Raw genomic sequence first — 21,152 nt, 5'->3', positions numbered from 1 at the left:
ACTCTATTCATCTCCAAACTGTACAGTTTGTATTTTTTTCTGCCCAGAGTGTTTTATTTCATTGCAAATCTGCACAAGAGCTATGAATAATAACCATGCCACTTATTAAACATATGTTCTCTTGAAATTTCCTCTGCCAATGAAAAAAGTATTTTCTAATTTTGCATCAAAAACATTCTTAGGACAGGGGCAGAATGCTGTCAGATTCTTTGCCAGCATACCATATAAATTGCTTCTTCTCCAGTTATTAATGCTTTCCCCCTCTGAAAACTCTTCAGGAAGACCAGAATTTCTCTCAGCCTTGCTTTCGTCCAAATTCCTAAGCTTTACTTACACCATTTTTGTTGTTGTTGTTTTGTTTTTAGACAGGGTTTCTCTTTGTAGCCTTGGCTATCCTGGACTCACTGGCCTGGACCAGGCTGGCCTCTCAAGTGCTAGGATTAAAGGTGTGGGCCACCATGTCTGTCTTTTTAGTTTTTTGAGATAGGTTTTCTGTGTAACGTTGGCTCTGTAGACCAGACTGGCTGCAAACTCATAGATATCCACCTGCCTCTGCCTCCTGAGCCCTGGGATTAAAGGTATGCGCCACCACCAGTTTTGATTTGACACTTTCAAAATTACTCTATCTCTGTGGGTGTGGTAGTGCACCCTTTAATCCCAGCATTTAGGGAGGCAGAGGCAGGCAGGCCTCTGAGTGTTGGGGGCCAGCCTAGTCTACAAAGCAAGTTCAGGACAGCCAAGGATACAGAGAGAAATACCATCTTGATAAACAAAAACAAACAAAACCCTAAAATTATTCTATACCATTTAAGTTACTCTATCCTGTTGAAGTTTTTTGGTTGGGTGATAGATATTTTTGTATTCTCATGCGTGTTTGCGGGATGTGGTTAAATTACTTGTAAATAGTTCAGTACCTTCAGGTTTTCTCTATTAATTTGCCAAGATTCTGAATCTCATCTGTTTTCTATCTGCCTTGAGGTCTTTCTCCTCTTTCTTGGTTCCCTGTCTAGTTTTATGGTTTGCGAGCGCGTGCGCGCGCACTCACACACTCTTGAATGTAGTTTCGCTTATCTATGATATTTGTCTTTTTGAATATTCTTTTGTGTATCATTAATGAGTTCCAGTTGCATCTAGTTTTTCTCTGAAGGTGATTTTAATTCACTGCTGGGTGGAGAATCAGATTTAAAATTTCCTAGAACAGAAAGTTGAATTAGACTAGGAAAATGACTTCTGAAGCTTTTCTTCTTTTCTGTCTTCCTCTGTTCCTTCCTTTGGTTTTGAGAGGGACTGACAAATACATGTAAATTGTTTTAAACTTTGGTGCTGGCTGCTTTTTGCAATACTTGCCCTTTGAGACAATTGCAGAAAACATGGATAGACTTAGAGGAGGGCACTAGGAACCAATTACAGTGCCTGATAGTTGAATATATTTTTTTTAGGTCTTCTTTTTCTGCGTTTCTTTTTAATACTTTATCCATGAACATTATCATCTATCATTCTATTCACATTACTTCTTATTGAGATAATCTCAGGTATGTGACTTGGTTTCCTGCTCTTTCTGCTTAATCATTTTAAAACTCTTTAGTCCAGCCTAGTCTGTGTACTGTATTTTGTGGACCATAAGACACACTCCCCCACCCCTTTTGTTGATACCCGATGGATGGCAAAAGTAGGAGGGGAGGATTAGGGTGTGCCTTATGGTCCAATTGCTGTCCAAAAGTAGGGGGGAAAGTGCATCTTATGGTCTGAAAAAAAGTAGAAAGTTTTAGACCAGCTGTGGCTACATGGTGAGACCTTGTCTCAAAAAAGGAGTCCTTAAATATTTCAAAGTGTTAAATAGCAGTGTAACAGCTAATCATGTAGCTTGCTAAAAAAAAGAGTTGCTTTAGTATTACAGATAGGTCATTTCCAGGTATAATTACATAAATAAGTTAACTGTTAAAGTTTATTTAGGTGGTATCATGGTAAAAGAGTATCTTCCAGAACATACATATTTGCTTCCAGCTTTGTTTGTTCACTTCATAGATTTTTTTCCTAGATCTTGAAGTTTATAGAATATACTGAACACAATATAATTACCACACTAGTCAGGATTGTGTTATATGTAAAATGATTTTATTCCTATTTTTTAATCTGCATGCTGTTATTTACCCTAATTTAGAAATTCAAGTAAAGTGGTGTTTAGAATAGGGAGGGTAGAGGTATTTGACCTGTACTGTTGTTGGTCATGCAGTGTGATGTTAGAGGTGACTTTTCCATGGTTGCTTGTCTTCTGTCAAGTTGAGGAAGTTTTTTTTCTGGGATATTTAAAATATGAGTGAGTTATTGGGTGGTTTGTTTTTAATACTTCAACATTTTAATTTTTGTAATCTTTTTTGCTCTTATTCTTCAAATGCTTCATTTTGGCTATCATGTCTTTCTTACAGTCTTGCAACTTTTGCCAATCTCACAGTATGGTTATCTTTTGGATTCTCCTTGTCCTTTGAACTTTTCGTTCTTTCTTTCTTTCTTTCTTTCTTTCTTTCTTTCTTTCTTTTTTATGTTGTAGAGCAGTTTATTAAATGAGCATGGTGAGAGAAGGAAAAAGGGGGAGGGGTACCCCAAAGAGAGAGAGGAAGAGGGAGAGAGATGGGGGGGGGGGCGCCTGAACTTCTTGGTAGTTTTTCAGACATGGGAAGGTTTTTGGCCATTATTTCTTCAAGTGAGGTCCTTGTTGCTTTCTCTTTCCTGCTTCCTCCTAAATTCCTAATAAATGCATGGTTTCCCACTCAATTCTGTCCTATTACAATTAGATTTTTCTTTACTTTCATTCATTTTTATATTTTTCCTCTTAGTAGTTTCATGCGACTGTCACCTTAGTTCCTAGAGTGTGCTGGCTGCTTAAGTCTGTTATTGAGCTTCTTTAAGTTTTCAGTTCAGATTTTTGTTTTTGTTTTGTTTTTTTCTCCAAGGTTCTTTTTGGCATTTGTTCTAATTTACTTTTTCATTGCTGTGATGAAATACTCTGACGAAAAGCAACTTGTCGTGGAGAGTGTGTATTTCAGCTGAAGGGTTACATTCAGTCATTGAGGGAAGCCAAGGAAATAACTCAGCAGGGACTGTGGAGGAGCTGCTTATAGGCGTCTCTTGGCTTGCTCAGCTGTCTTCCTTAGGAAACACAGAACCAGCTTCCCGCGAGTGGTACCTCCCACAGTGGCCTGTGTCCTCCACCATCATTAGCACTCAAGAAAATGCTCCACAGACATGCCTAGGCCAATCTGATATTTGAATACATTTAGGCCTCTTTTTCTGTGTTTCTTTTTAATATTTTATTTATGCATATTATCATCTACCATTCTATTCACATTACAGATTCACCATCCCTGGGTAACTTTAGGTTTCTGTCAGTTCCCAACTAAAACTAACTATGATGGTGGTTTTTTAAATTTAACTTTTATATTTTGAGATAAGTCTTTGCTATGTAGTATAGGCTAGCCTTGAACCTCCCCTTGCCTTCATGTATTGGGATCATAAGTATATCACCATGCCTAATTTTCACTCTTTCTTAGTAAGCAGTAATTTTTACCACTTCCCTGATACTATTATTTTGTATATCCGTTTCCTTACTAATTTCTTTTTTTTTTTTTTCTTTTCTTTTTTACCTATGGATGCTTTAAAAATTGTTCATTAGATAGTTCACAAATTTCTGTTTCTTCAGTCCCCTTCTCCTCCTCCTTTCATTTTCTTTCTTTGTTGGGCCATACTTCCCCCTTTTTTATACCTCTTTTCTTTCTTCTGTAAGTTGAACATTTGAGAGATGTTCTTGGAGATTGGCTTTTTATGGAAGTCAGGGAAGACTTTAACTAATCAGTCCAGCTGGCCGTTCTGAGGGCCTCTTGGGACTTTGTAGAGGTGTATTATGATGTCTTTCCAGGTGCTTGAGCTTGTTTGCACTCTCTAATGTCTACCTTGTACTGATGTACTGATTGCTCAGTCTTGGAACAAGATACTGAACTGTTTTCTCATTGGTCCCCAGGTATATAAAGAGTGCTCTAAGATAGACATAGAAAAATTAAGCCCTTGGGGACTTTCACAGATTGAAAGAACGTAATTTAAATATTTTGCTTTTCCATCTCTATCTGGATGTGGTGTCACACACTTTTAGTCCCAGCACTCGGGAGACAGAGACTCTTTGATTTCCAGGACAGCCAGGGCTACATAATAGTGAGACCTTGTGTCAAAACAAAACAAAAACAAAATCAAGACAAGCCATAAGCTGAGCTCGTTGCTACAATTATAGCAAGGATATGATTATAGCGATGCTTCCTGGTGGTGTCTGTATCTAGTGATGCAGGTTCTGTGGTACTGCAGGAAGCTTCTAAGCTTTTTGTTCTCTGTGGATTCCAGCCACCACAGTGTGCCAGTCCCTCAGGCAGGTACCTGCATGGAAGAAGGCTAGGTTTGCATTGTTCCTCTTTCCTCTTAAGGACAGGTGTCTTGTTGGCTTTGCCTCCAGTGACACTCAGCTGTGCTGACTTGAAGGAATGCTTCAAGTGGCATTTCTTTCGTTTCAGCTTGCTTGGTGAGCTATAAGCTTTGAGCTGGTTTCTGAAGACCCTTTGGACCATAAAGTCACTCTTACGTGGAGGAGCACAGTTTGGGGCATACTGTCCCTCCATTTTGCTTCCTAGTAGCCTTATTTGATATGTAATTTTAAACTTTTTATTTTAACATTTCCTGGAATATGGTTTGTTGTTCACTTTTATTTTTATTATTCTTTAAAGACAGGATCTTGCTATATAGTCCAGGCTGACCTTGAACTTTACATCCTTCTGCTTCTGCCTCTTAAGTGTCAGGATTACTGTAGTCATGCGCCAGTATTCCCAGGTCTCTCTTGTTATTTTGAGACAGTTTTTGCTGTGTAGCCCAGACTGGCCTCAAACATCTGATCCTCCTGCCTCTACCTCCTGATTTCTGGGATTATTTATAGGTATAGACCATCACATCCAGCACTTGGGAATACAGTTTTGCATATTAGTTCTGAAGAATGTATTTATATAAACAAAGGTATCTAATGATGTTTTTGTTTTCCCCAGAGAATGATCTGGGGTCACTTATTTATGGATTCCATCTTGTCCCAAATGCCATCATCATATGGAGGATAGCTGCATTTAATTAAGTTTGGGACTTTTTGTTCCCCCCTTTTTACACTTTCATCCCAGGAATAATCAGAGTTCATCCGTATAGGTAGAGGTAAATAATATTTTCTTTAAGTTATTGAATAAATTTACTGTTTTCTTTCATTTTTATAGATTCAGCTTTTTCCATCTGTGTATAATGGTGCTACTATTTTAGTTACTTTGAATGGCCAAGTAACCTGTCAAAGTATAATACAAGATATAACAAGAGCCTGACATTACCCATGTTAACCCCTCTGTTTACAAAAGACAAAGCAAAACTTCAGTATCCACTTCCAGGAGTTTCCCTCTTATTTATTTAAAATCTGAGACTGGTTATGATCTGAAGCATAGGTCTGTAGAAACTCTAGTATTGCTGTTCTGATAACTTAAAAAGTTTAGCGATTTATTTTATTTTATTTCTATGAACAGGTGCTTAAAACCAAACTGTGGTCCTCTGTAAGAGCTCTAAAGCGCCTTAACCGCTGCGCCATCTCTCCTGATGCCTCACACCCTTTTTGAGAAACTGCCTCAAAATCTGATGAAGGAAATGATAGTTGAGCATTTATTTTTAGAAACAGTTTTGGTCTATTAAGTTAAAATAGGAGAGTGTCGGGTCTTGCTTTTTAATTTCTGGCTACAGCTTTGTCATCTCCCAACTAATAAAATAATTTCTGATCTACTTTAAAATTTTTCATTTAGAATTGGAGATAGATTAGTAAATGAGTGATTTCAGGCAGGAGGCCCTTAGTTCAAGTGAAATAAATTCCTTAATTTTTATTATGAATTAATGTGAAACCCTCATCTCCTACCAAAGTGTTTTGATAATTTTAAAACTTGGTGATATTAATATATAAGACATTTTGTACCTGGAGGAAAGTGGCATTTATATTAGAAAAATCGAGGTTTTAAAGTGTGCTGCCATTCAACCCAGATTCCTCTCATTACTCTTGGATGTGCAGACTGTTAGTATTCTGAGAGCATGGTTTCTCATCTCTAATTTAACAAGTGCCCTTGTCTTGTGAGGATAAAATTGTCAAACAACCCTGACATTTAGTTCTGTAATGCATGTAGTTTACCTAAGAACAAACCACTTGTTTCTTGACTCTCTATTATTGTGATTCTGGGTGGTCTCTAAGAACTAGAGAACACTATGTACCTGAAAGGGGGAGCATTGCCTGTTGTGTCTTACTTTCTGTGACCAGCAAGGTTATAGCAAAATACAGCCTTAGCTATGGAAATGAACTTATCCAAGGCTTTGCTTCTTAGTTCCTGAATGCTATTTGTGTTGTTTTTATGTCATCCTCACAATTGTTTGGTTGGCTCAGATTTCTACTACTATGTTGTAAATCTATAGCATAGTACTAGTTATTAATATGTGAGAAAATGTAGCTGGTGGTGAGCTTGAGATCATACCCTTATGAAGAGAAGTCTGTGGAAAGCGTGGAGACTCAACTAATCCTGTCCTCCACTGCCTTTCTTGTTGCCGGGTCTTCGTCCATTTTGTTCATGTTGGTTTTGCTGCTTGAATTATTTCTCGTTTTGCTTTGTCAAATCGTCAGTCTTCCTAAAAGTCTCAAATTAGATTTCATATTCTTTGGCCATCTTTTCTTGTTGTCCAGAAACAGTGATTTGACTAATTGAGAAGAGACATACTTGTCAAGCTCAGACATGAGTGTATACTTGAGTATTTCCCATCTACCAAATAAGCTTCTTAATAGCAGAAACTGTGCTCAGTCACTCCTACAATTTCGAGTGACAAGATAATACCAGTGTCTAAAAGGTACACTTAAACATGTTGAAAGGTTGATGGATAATAAATATTTAAAAATTTTAACCTATTGTAGCATTAGCTGATCTTTGTGTTAGTTTAGTGCACTTCTTGTATCTTGAAGACCGATTCTTTTGCTTGTGTGCACGCGTATGTATGTCTGTGCTTGCTGTGTGTATGAATGCTTGAATATATGTGAAAAGCTAAGTAGAATTTGAAGTCATACAATACTGAGTGATCGACCAGTGCTTTTCTATAGAATGGAACATCAGAAGAATGGAGGGCACTGGGGAGAAGATGAATAGTCTCAACTCTATATTCCTGACCTGGATAAAGAATGAGGGCAGTGGGTGAGTCTGATAGGAGAACAGACAGGTTGAGAGGCTGAATCTTTTCATAAAACCAAGGAACTAGCTGTAAATAACAGACTGGAGATATGTGTGTAATCAAGTGGAGAGTAGAAGTTGTCTTCGGGAGAGGGCCAGGATTTTCAGAGCCAAAGGTAGACAGGAGGATGCACAGGAAATGGTAGGCGTTGTGATTCTCAGGCAAGGATGCTTGAGGAGAGGCGTGGTGATGGAGAAGTTGGACTAGTTGAGAAGAGGTGTGTTTGTGAAGCCCAGAGAACGAGACAGTAGTAACTGCCTGCCTTTGTTCCAAAGCTCTGTGAGCATGGTAGCAGTAATAAACAAATCAACGCTGTGAGTCTGAGAGGCTCATAATAGAAAGGTGTGTTAATTTGAGAAATGGTTAAAAAAAAAAAAAAAAAAAACTTTAGAGAAAAGAGGACTTAGAAGGCTGAGGATGATTTATAGGAAAAAAAGTGTATGGCCAGTTTTCACCTCAGAAATACTATTCTAAACATGGGTCCTACAGACCTTGTTATTTAGAGGTAGGGTATTGTTTGTTCCTTGTTGAGGATGCTACAGGTAAGAATAGCAATTTATGTTGTTATTATTTGATATTTGTTAGTCTCCAAATCTCTTGAAGGCTCTTGTTTAATTTCATTGTGAGCAGTGAGACCTCAGAACATGTATGGTATTGGAATTCCTTGTTTTGGCTGACTGATAAAATTATACAGTATCTTCTGGTATTCTTTATTTACAAAATTGCTGATTATGATTTTTAAAAAACACAGCTTAAAAATACAACCAAAAAGTTTTTAGTTATAAATTGTTTGTTGTTTTTAAAACAACAAAGCTAGTGGGGTATTTGACATTGGATTAAGAAATAAATGACTTGTTGGGGGCTAGAGAGATGGCCTAGCAGTTAAGAACACTTGTTGCTCGTGTAGAGGACCTGGATTCCATGCCCAGCACCATTCCTTGGTGGCTCATAGTCGTCTGTAGTTTCAGTTCCTGGATTACAGACAGTGGTGAGCCCCATGTGTGTGCTAGGAACTGAATCATGCTGTTCTGCAACAGCAGGAAGGTGTCTCAACTGCTGAGCCATCTTTCCAGCCCCACATAACATTTTTCTTGATTCATTATGCAGTGATACTTCCCTAAGCACGAGTTTTGGGTGCAATTGCATTGTGATCTATTAATTTTACAGGCCCTTCTCTTTGCCTTCCATCATCAGGGCACCATCACTGAAACTGTACCATAATTTTGACAATGAACAAAAAAATTTCAATAGCATACTTAACTGCTTTGTATTAATCTCTTGGTTTAGTTGTGTCATTATGTTCATCATCTGCACCTCTCATAACAGTAGGAGTAGCCTAAGCCATATTTGTACCATCTGTGTTGTCATTGTCACCAAACTTTTAAATCTAAGATTAGCAGCTCTACATTTCAGTCCTCCTGGCGTTTGGCTGGTGAGATAGCACAGACTTTAGAAATACTTCCACATCTTTTCAGGCCGTATTATGTCAGCTGCACTCGTCAAACACTGTCCACCATCAAAATAGATGGCTTTGATTCTTTTTTTCTTTTAAGTATGTTACCACATAACTTGCTTTCTGATGTATGAAACCAAAGAATTTCGAAAGTAGGCTGTTAGGATACTACTTGAAAACAGGAAAAAGCATTGTGGCTAGAGCAAAAGGTGAGAGCTACATACAGCTATTAGAGATAAAGAGCCTTAAACATCATTGAGGAATTTTAACCTTTACACTGATAAGATGGGGATCTTTGTGAGAGTGACATGTTCTGACCTGACTGAAAGAAAGGTAAAGCTCTAAGGGGGGAGTAAGACACTTATTCTAAGAGGTCATTGGTGAGAAGTGACTAGAACCTGCATATGTTTTATAGGTATGTTGTTTAACATTTATTAAGTATTTCCTGCCATACTTATTACGTGATTTGTTGAGCATAGTTTCATCTTTATTTTAATTATTCAAAATGTAGTACTAAGTTTCAAGTGTAGAAGCTATTTAAATTTTATAATACAAACTTACTTCCTGTGACTTGAATTTTTTTTTCTTAATCTGATGGTGGTGACAAATACCTCAATTTATTTAGCAAACAAGGCACAGACTTATAACAGAAATATTAAAATTCTAGGTTATAAACACATGTATGGTCTTTTAAGAATTCTGCTTATTAAAATTGTTATAAAGTTATAATACTGATAATAAACCACAGGTATTAAGGGAAAATGATAGTAATGCTTTCTTGGGTATGCAGGAAAAAATCCTATGATTTAACAAAGAGGAAACTATTTTTAATTGATTTTTTTGCAGTTAATAAAGCAACTTCTAGGTAGAATTATGCATTGAGCTAATATTACCAGTGTAATTTATTAAATATATTTATTAGGTTTTATTTGTTGTCACTTACGTTGCCTACTTTACATTTTCCAGGAACATCACTTACAGCGAGCTATTTCAGCACAGCAAGTATTTAGAGAAAAAAAAGAGAGCATGGTCATTCCAGTTCCCGAGGCAGAGAGCAACGTCAACTATTACAATCGCTTGTACAAAGGGGAGTTTAAGCAGCCCAAACAGTTCATTCACATTCAGCGTAAGTTTGTTAATTGATTGTTTTCTGTTTGTAATTTTAAATTATCAGCCACTGAAAATATTTTATATTGTTGGAGACTTTAAACTTTCATTTTCTTGGATTAATAGAATAGTAAACATTAGATATTTAAATGTTCATATTTTCATTTGAGCTTGGAGATCACTTTGAGTTTTAGTAATATTTAGACCCTATAATGTTTATACCGTATAAGATTTTATAGAGTAGGATTTATTGTAAAGCAAAAAAGATGATGGCTTACCATACTCAAATAAGATTTATTTTTAAAAGGCCAATGTCTGTAATGTTCACTAGAAGGGCTATATCTTTAGAAAAAAATTAAAGTTACACCTTTAAGTTTTATAAAATTCTAATTGTGTGGTTTTTTAAAACTACTTTTGTTTTCCTCTTGCTGTTAGTACACAAATGGTCACCGTCTCTAATCTTCACGTTATTTTGATGATCTGCTAGTTGTAACATTTACTAACCCTCCCCCCCCACACACACACACACCCTTCTATCTTCACACTGTCTGTCTTCTCTACAAAGTCTGCCTTGCACCAGAATGGTCATCCAAACTTCTCAGTATGATGCAGTCATGTTCTTGATTAAAATCCTACTTTCCTTTTTGCTAATAGTCTGTGTACATAAGTGTAAGTCTTTCCTATCTCGTCAGAATTGTGGACATGTTTTACATGCTGTGTTACTTGTTACAATAGAGGTTCAGGGCTGTACTTTGGGAATTCTGTTGAACAACTTCCCTCTCTGGCTGTCATGGGATGGAGGCTGGAAATACATACTTTGACAACACTAGGGATTTAGGTCTGAGGCCTCGTTAATGCCTGGCAGGTACTCTACCCCTGGATGACACCTCCCCAATGATGTAAATGTTAATAAAGTCCCCTGGGTAATTCTGAAACATCACGTTACTTATAACGGATTATTTTTCATTGATCCCAAATTGTCTGTCCAGCTTTGGTTTTTATCTTTGCAATAAGCTTTCCATCTTCAGTTCCTTTGCCCCCTTGAAGAGAATCCTTCTGTACTTCTGGGAGGCAGTGGGGTACTGCCAATCAATGTAAAGCAGTTTGTTGTTTTGTTTTAATCTCTTGCTTTTGGTCTATGCTGTTAGCTTTACTTCAGTCTACAGATTAACAAAGTTCATTTCTCAAGATTCCCATCTCCTCTTTCTACCTTAGTAAGTGGAGAAATAAACAACTTTTTTTTTTTTTTTTTTTAATTTAAACTGCCCTTCTGTATGCTTGGCTTGTTTATCTTACACTAAAAGTATAACATTTTAACAGTAAGACTTAATCATAAAGCTTTAGGGTCCATATAGTTATTGCTGTGTCTTGTAATCTGTGGCAGCTTAGATCTGATAGAATTTAATAATAGTACGAATATATAACACTTTGTGACATGGGTCATGCCTTAATCTTTAGTGTCATTTCCTATTGCTCTTCCCCTCATCGTCCCAGGGAGCACTGGAAATTACCTACATTTCTTATATTTTACATTTTCTTGCAGATGCATATTCAAAAGTTCTTTTCCATCCTACAGCTCATTTAAATAAATTCCCTTATGAAGTCTACCCTAACTTTTCTCATTCTATCTTTCCTCTCTGTATATACCTTTTCCAGAAGACTGGCTTTTTCTTTGTTTGTTTTTTGAGACAGGGTTTTACTGTGTTGCCCTGGCTGTCCTGGAACTCCGTCTGTAGACCAGGCTGGCTTCCAACTCACCTATCTGCCTGCCTCTGACTCCCGAGTGCTGGGTTAAAGGTGTGCGCCACCACTTAGGGCTACAAGATTGGCTTTATATACTGTTTGTAATCATTCTTTCTTTAAGACTGTCAGCCCTGGCGAGCAGTTATTTTCTGTATCAAAGTAGAGTGTTTGGCTTTTATATGCATGTTGACTCAGTTTTTAAGTGATACTAAAAATTTAGCCCTGAGGAGAGAGAACTGTTTTCCACAAATCTTTTTTTCTTTTGTTTTCTTTCTATGCTTGGCATAGGACGGACCTGGGAAAGTACTTTACCACTGAGCCACACTGCAGCTTTCTCTGGAGCAGTCAGGGGGAATTTATTTGCAAACGTCATTGATGCGACTTGTTTTCTGTTCTTTGTCTTTTAATCCTTCAGTCTGTTGAATTTGCCTTTACTTTTATATCAGTGAAGAAGGAAACAGATTTTACTTAAACATTTTTCCAAGCCAAAGAGTCAGTTTTGTGTTTTAATAGCAGAGATAAACAGCAAGACCAATTATAAAAACTTTTCTTAGTAAACAAAGGGCATAAACTAATTATAATACATTTGAATCAGTCCCATTCAACAAACATGACTTTTAAGTTGATTTTTATTTTACTCTAAGTTTGTCATTCATTCATTTTATTTTAAGTTTGTCAACATATAGTATGCCCTGTATTATGCTTGACATTTCTACTTATATTTCAAATTTTAAGGGTTGGTGTATATATAACCTGTCATTTAAAAAGCTTATACGTACATTTTTGTCAAATTGGTATTCCACAGTTTGCTCACCTTATAAGCCAATTGTATTTAAGGTTAAGTATACTAGATCTCAATCAAGTTCATGGGTTTTTTGTTTGTTTGTTTGTTTTTTCTTTTTTCTTTTTTTTTTTTAGATTTTTAAAAGAAAGTCTTAAATTTAAATACTTCTTGCAAACCCTGTAAAGGCAAGGAATTTAAAAAGATGTCACCAGATTTTTTTTTTTTTTTCCTTCTTATCAAAAGAGTCTAAGTATCTGATCATTTACCTAGCTTGGGGTAGGGTCGGCACACATTGGTAGGTACTGACTAAAGTCTGCTGTGACTTAGGGTCTGTTTTGCCTGTAGGAAGGGCAAAGGGTGCTTGGGATAGAACTTCCTTAGTGTGTACCTCTGAGTCAGGCATACCTGCTTCTGTAATTGTGACGACCCATTGCAGAATGTCTCAGCACCTCGCTCTCTTGTCTGTAAGATAGAATTTTTAGCCTGCTTGTATAATGTAAAGGCTTTCTTCATGCCTCACCAACCATGTTTGGCTCTGCATTTTTTCACTGTGAGGCCAACTTTACTGAACTGAATTAAAATCGTGTGTCTGTTCCCTTTTTCCTCCTTTGCAGTCTAAGCTCATTAGGAGCCCATTTACCCAGTTCAGTCTGAAACTACAGTCACAGTGAACTTTGGTTTTCTAGTTTTTCTAGCCTTGAATGCTTTAAGCTATCAGAGTGGCAAACTCTCTAAAACTTGTTTTATACATAGCTTATTTGTTTGCACCTTCTTAGTCCTACACTTACTTTTAAGATAAGTCTTGTCTTTGGGATTGCTTTTAGGAGTGCTTCCTTACTCCTTTCAGCAAGTTCTTAGTACTGTTCAGTTTAAAGCCCCTTCAGTTGTGATGATTTGCCTTTTGTTGTCTCGCTAGGTGGTAAAGCACATTGAGACCCTAGCTTCTAAAACCTGAGTGAGATTAACCTTTTTAAAATCTGAATGTCATTTCATTGCCTAGTATACTGTATAACATGATTATGATACTGAGTTAAGTATAAGACTAAAATTAACATATACAGTGAAATTGGAGGACTTGCTCTGTGACATCCAAGTTAGAAATTTAAAAGTGGGTTTTCTTTTTCATCAGCAATGTTATTTTAGGATAGACAAATTGGGAGTGGATCAGGATGATGGCAAATTCCTAAAATCCCACCATATGGGAAGTAGCGGCAGGAGGGTTGTGTGTACAAGACCAATATAAGCTGCACAGTAAGATCCTGTCTCATAAAACCAAAAGCCAGAAATAGAGCTTAGTGGTAGAACATTCGTCTAGGATATATAAAGCCTTGGGTTTGACTAGCACAGACACCAACCCTCCCCCCCACCCACCCCCCCCGAAAAAAGATGCTGAGAGTGGAATGCATCTGGATGAGAGATAAACACCTTGTCTGTGTCTGTCCTTTTCAATGTCTATTTTCTATAGTCACTCAGCTGATATTCTGCAAATTTACCCATAACACAAGAGGCTATTCCTTTTGTACTTAGTAAGTTAATTATAAATTTAGGCCCCCTTATGTACAGTGTTGGTTACTTTCAGCCAGTTATTTAATTTCCCATTACCCTTTTATTGAGAAAATGTTTTACAATTGTTGTCAAGTGTCAGAATTTTAGAACATGAATAAATTTGAAATGTTGTGTTACTAAGCTTGCACTTGCTTTTGCAGCCTGCTAGTTGGTTCTTGGTGGCAAGGCTCTGCCTGGTTTACAAGGAAGGCTTGTTTCTCTTTCCCTGCATTACACCTACAAACACATCTATAGACTACCTCCCTGCTGGACTAGAAGAGAGTTCAGGAGAAAGTTGGTGACCTAGCTTCTTGTAACCTGCCAGGTTGAAGACACACTCAAAGAGGATTGAGTTGTAGTCTTTTTCCTATGATCATGAAGCCAGAGAAGGTAGGCACACTATGTGGACACTGTTTTCACTCCAATATACTTGGTGCAGGCACTTTGGTAAACTAAAGAGACCATACAAATCATAAAAATAATGATATTATTTCATATTTTGCCACATTAGAGTAATGAGACACTCCATTGAAAGGAGATGATGGATTTTGGCTTATATGGGAAAAAATTCCAAATTCCAGCTTAGAAATAAAGAGCTTTTAAAGTTTTGCAAATCCAATACATTGAAGGAAAAGCCACTCGAATAACAGTATATATAAGCTGAGCCTTTCAGAGGAAATTTCTTTTGTGCCAGACATAATGGTATATGCTTTTAGTTCTAGGTATTCAGGAGGGAGAGGCAGACAGATCTGAGTTCGAGGCTAGCCTGGTCTACCGAGCAAGTTTGAGGACAACCAGGGCTACACAGAGAAACCCTGTCTTGAAAAAACAAAACAACAAACAACAGTAAAGAAAACTGTTCTCATTCCAGTATATATGAATATTTACACTCAGATATTAAGACTATTCTGATGAGAGAATCACTTGTGTCCTTAGGGCTTTAGGAACTGACCAAGCAGCTATGTTCCAGGTTCAGCCTATGTGTGATGATAATCCCACAACAACCCTGGTTGAGGGAGGTTAGAGAGGGCAAAGAGTTATGAGGTAATCACGGATTTCCAAGCCTTTGACTAAACACTTGTGCATGGCAAAGAATAAGGTTTGCTTTGAATGAAGTAAACTAGACTGTGTAGGACCTTGGTCAGATGGTGCGCGTGCGCGCACGCGCACACACAAACACACACATCATAGGTACTGTGCCTTTTTGTGCTTTCAAAGGAAGCTAAAATGAATAATGGAGATGAGTGATAAAAAGGATAAACAATACAAGTTTAGTCATTAAAATAATTGTTTTCAGACTGGAGAGATAGCTCAGTGGTTAAAAGCACTGTCTGCCCTTCCAGAGGTTGTAGGCTCAATTCCCAGCCCTCACAACCACCTGTAACATTAGTCCCAGGAGATCTAACTCCCTCTTCTGTCCTCTGCAGGCACTGCATGCATGGGACAATGTGGTATACAGACATAAAAGGCAAGCAAAACACTCAAACATATCATGATGATGATGATGAATTGTTTTCATACTGAAATTCTTTTCAATTATGTAATCAAGGTTGTTGGACCATACAGTTGTCCCTCCATGTTCCTGCATATTTGAGGCTGCCCTGGGTTACACAGTGCATTTCAGTTAGAATATTAGTTGGTTTTGGTTTTTTGTGTGTGTGACTTTACTGACTTTAAAATCCCCACTGTTTCTTCAATAAGAACTATAGAGTAGCATTGGGTGTTGGGAGACTGATTTTTATATTCTGATTATAATGAAAATGTTAAAATTGTATGGGCTGAGGAGATAGAAGTGTTTGGCCACCAAGCTTGATGGCCTGAGTTCAATTTGGGATCTACATAGTAAAACGAAAGAACTGACTCCTACAAATTATCCCCTCTCTTGCACATACGTTCAGTGGCATGCATGTGAATGTTTTACACAAGTGTGTGTGTGCGTGTGCATGTGTGTGCGCGCACTCTAATAAGAGGTATGGTATAGTGCTATGCATAGTGGCATGTCCCAGCTAGTCAAGAGATGGAGGTAAGGATCACTTCAGTCTGGACATCCAGACCATGAGTAATCTAGTGAGATTCTATCTCTAAACATGGAACAATACAACAACAAAATATAATACAGTGAATACATAGACCAGTAACGGTCATTTATTGTCAAATATTACATGCTGTACATAATTGAACATGCTGTGCTTTTTATAGGACTAGCAACACAGTATGATTCATACTAGCATCACCCACAAATGAGTAAATGATGGGATTTTTTTAGATGTCTTAATCTTGTAGAACCATTGTTATATGTAGTCCATAATTGACTGAAACATCACATGAGAGATCACATGTGTGTACACATAACAATATGTCATCATAATTACTGTTTTGAACAAATTATTACCTTTTTAATGTTATGTTAGGTGATTAGGATTAACAGTTTCGTTTTGCCCTTGTTTACTTATTTTCTAGTGTCCTTCCTTATACAGATCAGATTTTCTTAGCCATGTCATTTTCTTTCTCTGTTGGACTTTGAAAATTTCATATAAGTCATATCATTAGCACAGCTATTTAAAGAACTGGATATTTCCTTAGCAAAGACTGCCATTAGTAAAGAAAAATTATTAATTTTTCAACAAATTTTGCTTTATAAGTTCTTTCTTTCTAGCTCTATTAAGGCTATTTTAAATCTTTCTGGTGTCTATGTACTAAGTTCAAACCTGTCTCATTTGCTGTCTTGTAAATGTTGAGGTGGCCGGCCAGTCTATTGGAGAATGCTGCTAGTGCTCCTGGTCCTGACCAGTGAAGATACTGCAGAGACAGTCTGATTCTTGACATTTGTATTCTGTGAGGTGCTAATATAGTGCTAGTGTTCTGTATGTATTGTTTTAGGTTTCGTTTACACTGGTTATTACTTGCTGCCTGGTCTCACCTAAGAATTTTTGCTCTCATTCTCTACTTGCCAAAATTGAGAGTGAACAAGTCTGATTATAGTTTTATAGGGAAAATATGAGGATGTTAGATAGTGAATAGGGACCCCTGACCCAGGACTGCTAAAACACAGAGGGGTTTCTATATTTACAAAAATGACATGGCTTTACACAAACCAGATCATTTTGATTTTAAAAGGAAAAAACCCCCACAAAAATGTGAAACAAGCCTCATGTGTGCTCAGCCTGCACTGCAGCCACGCTTAAAATGAGCTACTTACTCAGTTCCTTTATTATCTTGTCTTCTCGCCTAAATTCAACCATGTGGTACTTTTTATTTTTGTACCTTTTGTATACCTGTGTGTATTCTCTTTTTAAAAATCGTGGCACACATGTAATCTCAGCGTTCAGGGAGGCAGAGACAGGTGAATCTCTGTGAATTTGAGACCAGCCTGGTCTACAAAGTGAGTCCAGGAAAGCCAAGGCTACAAAGAGGAACTCTGTCTCAAATCCCCTCCCCCACAAAAAATTATTACACACAGAGGTATGTGATTTGTCTGTATGTGTTTATGTGCACCACAATGTGTTATGCCCAGAGAGGACAGAGGAGGGTGTCAGATCCTCTAGGACTGGAGTTACAGAGGGTTGTGAGCTGCCATGTGGGTGCTAAGAATCGATCCTGGGGTTACCTGGAAGGAGCCAACACTCTTAACCACTAAGACATCTCTCCAGCACCCTGTGTGTATTTTTCTACACCTTGCCTAGTTATGACTAGTTAAGACAACAACAACAACAAAAAGACTATAGTCTGGAAATTAGTCTTATATAGGCATGTATATGATGTCTTTATTATTTTTCTTACTTCAGAGTAATAAGCATGTGTGTGTTGTGTAGGGGCTATGACCATCCAGTTTCTTGTTAAAGCAGACTTGAGTTGGTCTTCTGTTGTTAACAGTGTGCTTTAGTGAATCATCTTGAACATAATGAGCCTCCTAGAAGCATACTTTTATACAGTTGTTACAAAAGTTCAAATAAAATGTTATTGGAGACTTTAAAATTTTATATTGATGTGAAAAGGCTAATTTTTCTATTGTCTAATTAAAAGACTTAGTCTAATTGTTGAAACTATATGCCTTGGTACAGTAATTTTCCCCCTATTTTTGAAATTATAAGATAATTATATCATTTCTCCCTTTGCTTCACGCCACCCAAACCCTCCCATATGCCTCTTCTTGCTGTTTCAAATTCATGATCTCCTTTTCCATTAATTGCTGTTATGTGCCACATATGTATATAGCCACAAATGCAACCTTCTCAGTCTGTGTAAGATTACTCACATGCATGTTTTTAGGCTGACCATTTGATACTGGATAAGCTGTTGGTGTTCTCATCCATGGAAAGGTTATTCCTCCTCCTCCTCTCAGTTATCAGTTACCCTCTCCTAGTTATCAGTGCAGTAAATTTTTCTCCAGTATATATTATGCCTAACTTCTACCACAATATTTTAAAAAGTAAATTATTAAGTCCTTTCTTTTGGAAATAGATTTTTTTTTTTAATTTAGAGAAAAATGGTACAAATAGTCCCTGTACACTGCCAGCCAGTTTTAGTTTCCTAATAATGATACTCTTGGTCCTACTCCGGTACCTGTGTCTTCTGTCTTTTTGTAGCATTATAATTTATATTTCTTATGAAGTTGAATGTCTTCAAATTTAGGAGCAGTTTTACTTTTAGAAATATTACCATACTTTACGGAATTTTCTCTTCAATGACAAAGCAACAAGAGAGTGAGAATCTGAAGGAAAAAGGGAAGACTGAGAAAAGCATAGAGGGGAAATAAAGTTATCTTCACACTTTCAACTCTGTGATGTTCAGGGCTGACCACTGGATACTAGATTCCAGTTAGTGTTCTCTTCCAAAGGGAAGACAATCCTCCTGTTCCAAGCGTTTCCTGCTCCCTGTGTATGCTAGGCAGATGCTCTGCCACTGAGCCCTGGCAGCCCAGCATCTGTCTGGAAAGGAAGGGCTCGGTGTTTCTTGCTTTGCCATATCACAGGGCTGCAAGTCCCAGTTTCAGAGAATTAAAGTTACCAACTCGCTCATTACCATTGCTTATAGTTCTTGTAATCTCCATTAATTCAGGCCAGTGATATTTGTTTCTTATATAAAATATGAATTTTTTGAAGTGAGAAATATAGATAGTTGGTTGACAAAAAAGACCAAGATTAGTCTGTGGTTGGGTGGATTTCATTATACAACATTGTAGAAATAGCTTTGAACTTGGCTGCAATTAGCTTTCCATGCAGGTTGGAGATGAGAGGTATGACCACTACCTCAGGCTGAGTCTTATAAATCTAAGCAGTCTGGGTGTGTCACTGTTAAACATCCTGGTTACTCAAATTCAGACTGACTTGATTGATAGTCCTCAGCTAGCCTCGGGTGTTGAATCAGAACCTTGGAGAGCTCCAAACAGCAGCACTTTACTTGCTTTTCTCTGTTAGCTTTCAGTGGCTGCTTTTAAAAGTTATTCTAACCTCGAGGACCTGAAAAATGAACAAATTCTTGAAGTTCAGTGTATTTTACATTAGACACAAAATTTTTGATGTTTTAGCGCACTAGAGCTCTGGTTCCCTGAACACAGTCCTGTAGTGTCACTTGGGCGTTAGGAATATAGACTTTTAAGCCCCACTCTAGACCTACTGAATTGTAAATAAATGATCAGTCTCAATATTATCAAGTCATCCGTGTGATTTCTAGTCAGTGGTGAAGTTTGAGAAACACTGGCTTTAAGACTGTATTGATAACCATGTAAAGGAGAGACTTGTGAGATCTTATGAAGACACTGCTTTATTTTACTTACCTGAGATTTGGCGATATAGCATTTATTAATGCTAAAGCCTGCACAGCATTTCAGTTCTGCTTTCCAAGCATATGTCTCATACATATTCATACAACTGTGCAGTCCTGGCTACTTATTTTACTTTGAAGGTACATATGGGTTACAGAGCCTCTTTCCTGGTCTTATGTTTTGCAGTTATTATTTTGAAGTTAAGTATGTCCCTTTCCATATTTCTTTTGTTCTTTCTAGAATGCCTTTGCATTTGCTTTCTCTGTATTTTGTAGTATTGGTATGTCACCTGCTTCCAAGGGGAGCTTGTTATATATGTTGTACTTGAGGAGTCAGTGTTAGCTACATAAGTGAAGTAATAATGGCTTTGAACAGTCATAAGAAAGAATTGGAGGGTTGGACAGGGAAAAAAAGCCTGGTTAGTCTTTAAGTACGTGCTTCTTAGAAAGTGCTGTTATTGGTGCTCAGAGACGAGCCTTTAGGGACAAGATGTATTTGCATTTCTGTCTTACTTTGTTGCCTACAATCAGGAATTTTTTAGAAGTAGTTTTCATAGGTAAACATTTAGGAAATGGATGGATGTGATTAATACATTTTTTTTAAATGGGCATTGATGTTTAGCCTGCACATATGTCTGTGTGAGGGAGTCAGATCCACTGGAACTTTAGTTATAAACAGTTGTGAGTTGCCATGTAGGTCCTAGATATTGAACCCTGGTTCTCTGGAAAAACAGCTCTTCTCTTCAGCCTGACTAATATATTTTTTAAATGACTATAATTCATAGGTAAATGTTGGAAATGTAGCACACGTGTGGAGGTCAGAGGAGAATTTTGGAGAGTCAGTTCTCTCTTCCCACCTCTACACCCAGGACCCGAACTCAACTTGTCAGGGTTGCAGGCAAACACCTTGATCTGCAGGGCCGTCCCACCCGTCCATCTTTCCAAATTGTCTTTGGTTACTAAATGTAATTTGTAAGCCTAAACATTTAAGATCAAAGTCAAACAAAAACTGTTTTTGACATATTGATGTCTTTATTCCATTTTGATGGTCCAAAGACTTTCATTATTGCTGCTAAGACTATAAGGGTGTGATTTAGCTTCTGTGTGTAATTAAAATGTCAGCCTTTATAGCATGACCAAAAGTCTTGTGCTCAGCTCACTAGGGTTCTTGACTATTTTCTGAGCTGTAAAATGTAGTGTTTCAGCTCTAAATTATGTAACTTTGCTGAGTTAACACATAAATAAAATCATATGTCTGTCTTCATTTAACCTCCTTGCTTTTTTGACCTCAGTAGGAGTCTCATAGTGAAACTTTGCTCTCCTTAGAGCTCTGGCTGGGCCTGCGGATTAAATCCACATTAAAAGCACAGTTAGAGGAGAAGCATGCAGATTATTACAACTGCATTGGGAAACCTCATAGGTAAATGAAGATCAGAAAAAGTA

The 21,152-nt window shown here is 37.4% G+C and overlaps 1 protein-coding gene across 1 annotated transcript in view; it reads left to right on the top strand.

Moving 5' to 3' along the window:
- Epc2 (enhancer of polycomb homolog 2) overlaps nt 1-21,152 on the top strand; it is a 96,771-nt gene that overhangs the window by 21,145 nt on the left and 54,474 nt on the right. The window contains exon 2 of the mRNA XM_051166861.1: nt 9,734-9,893. Within this exon, the coding sequence (XP_051022818.1) occupies nt 9,734-9,893 (160 nt within the window). The remainder of the gene's footprint in view (nt 1-9,733; nt 9,894-21,152) is intronic.

The sequence above is a fragment of the Acomys russatus genome, chromosome 24, assembly GCF_903995435.1.
Source record: "Acomys russatus chromosome 24, mAcoRus1.1, whole genome shotgun sequence".
NCBI classification, from domain to species: Eukaryota; Metazoa; Chordata; class Mammalia; order Rodentia; family Muridae; genus Acomys; species Acomys russatus.
This window is presented reverse-complemented; position numbering and strand designations above follow the sequence as displayed.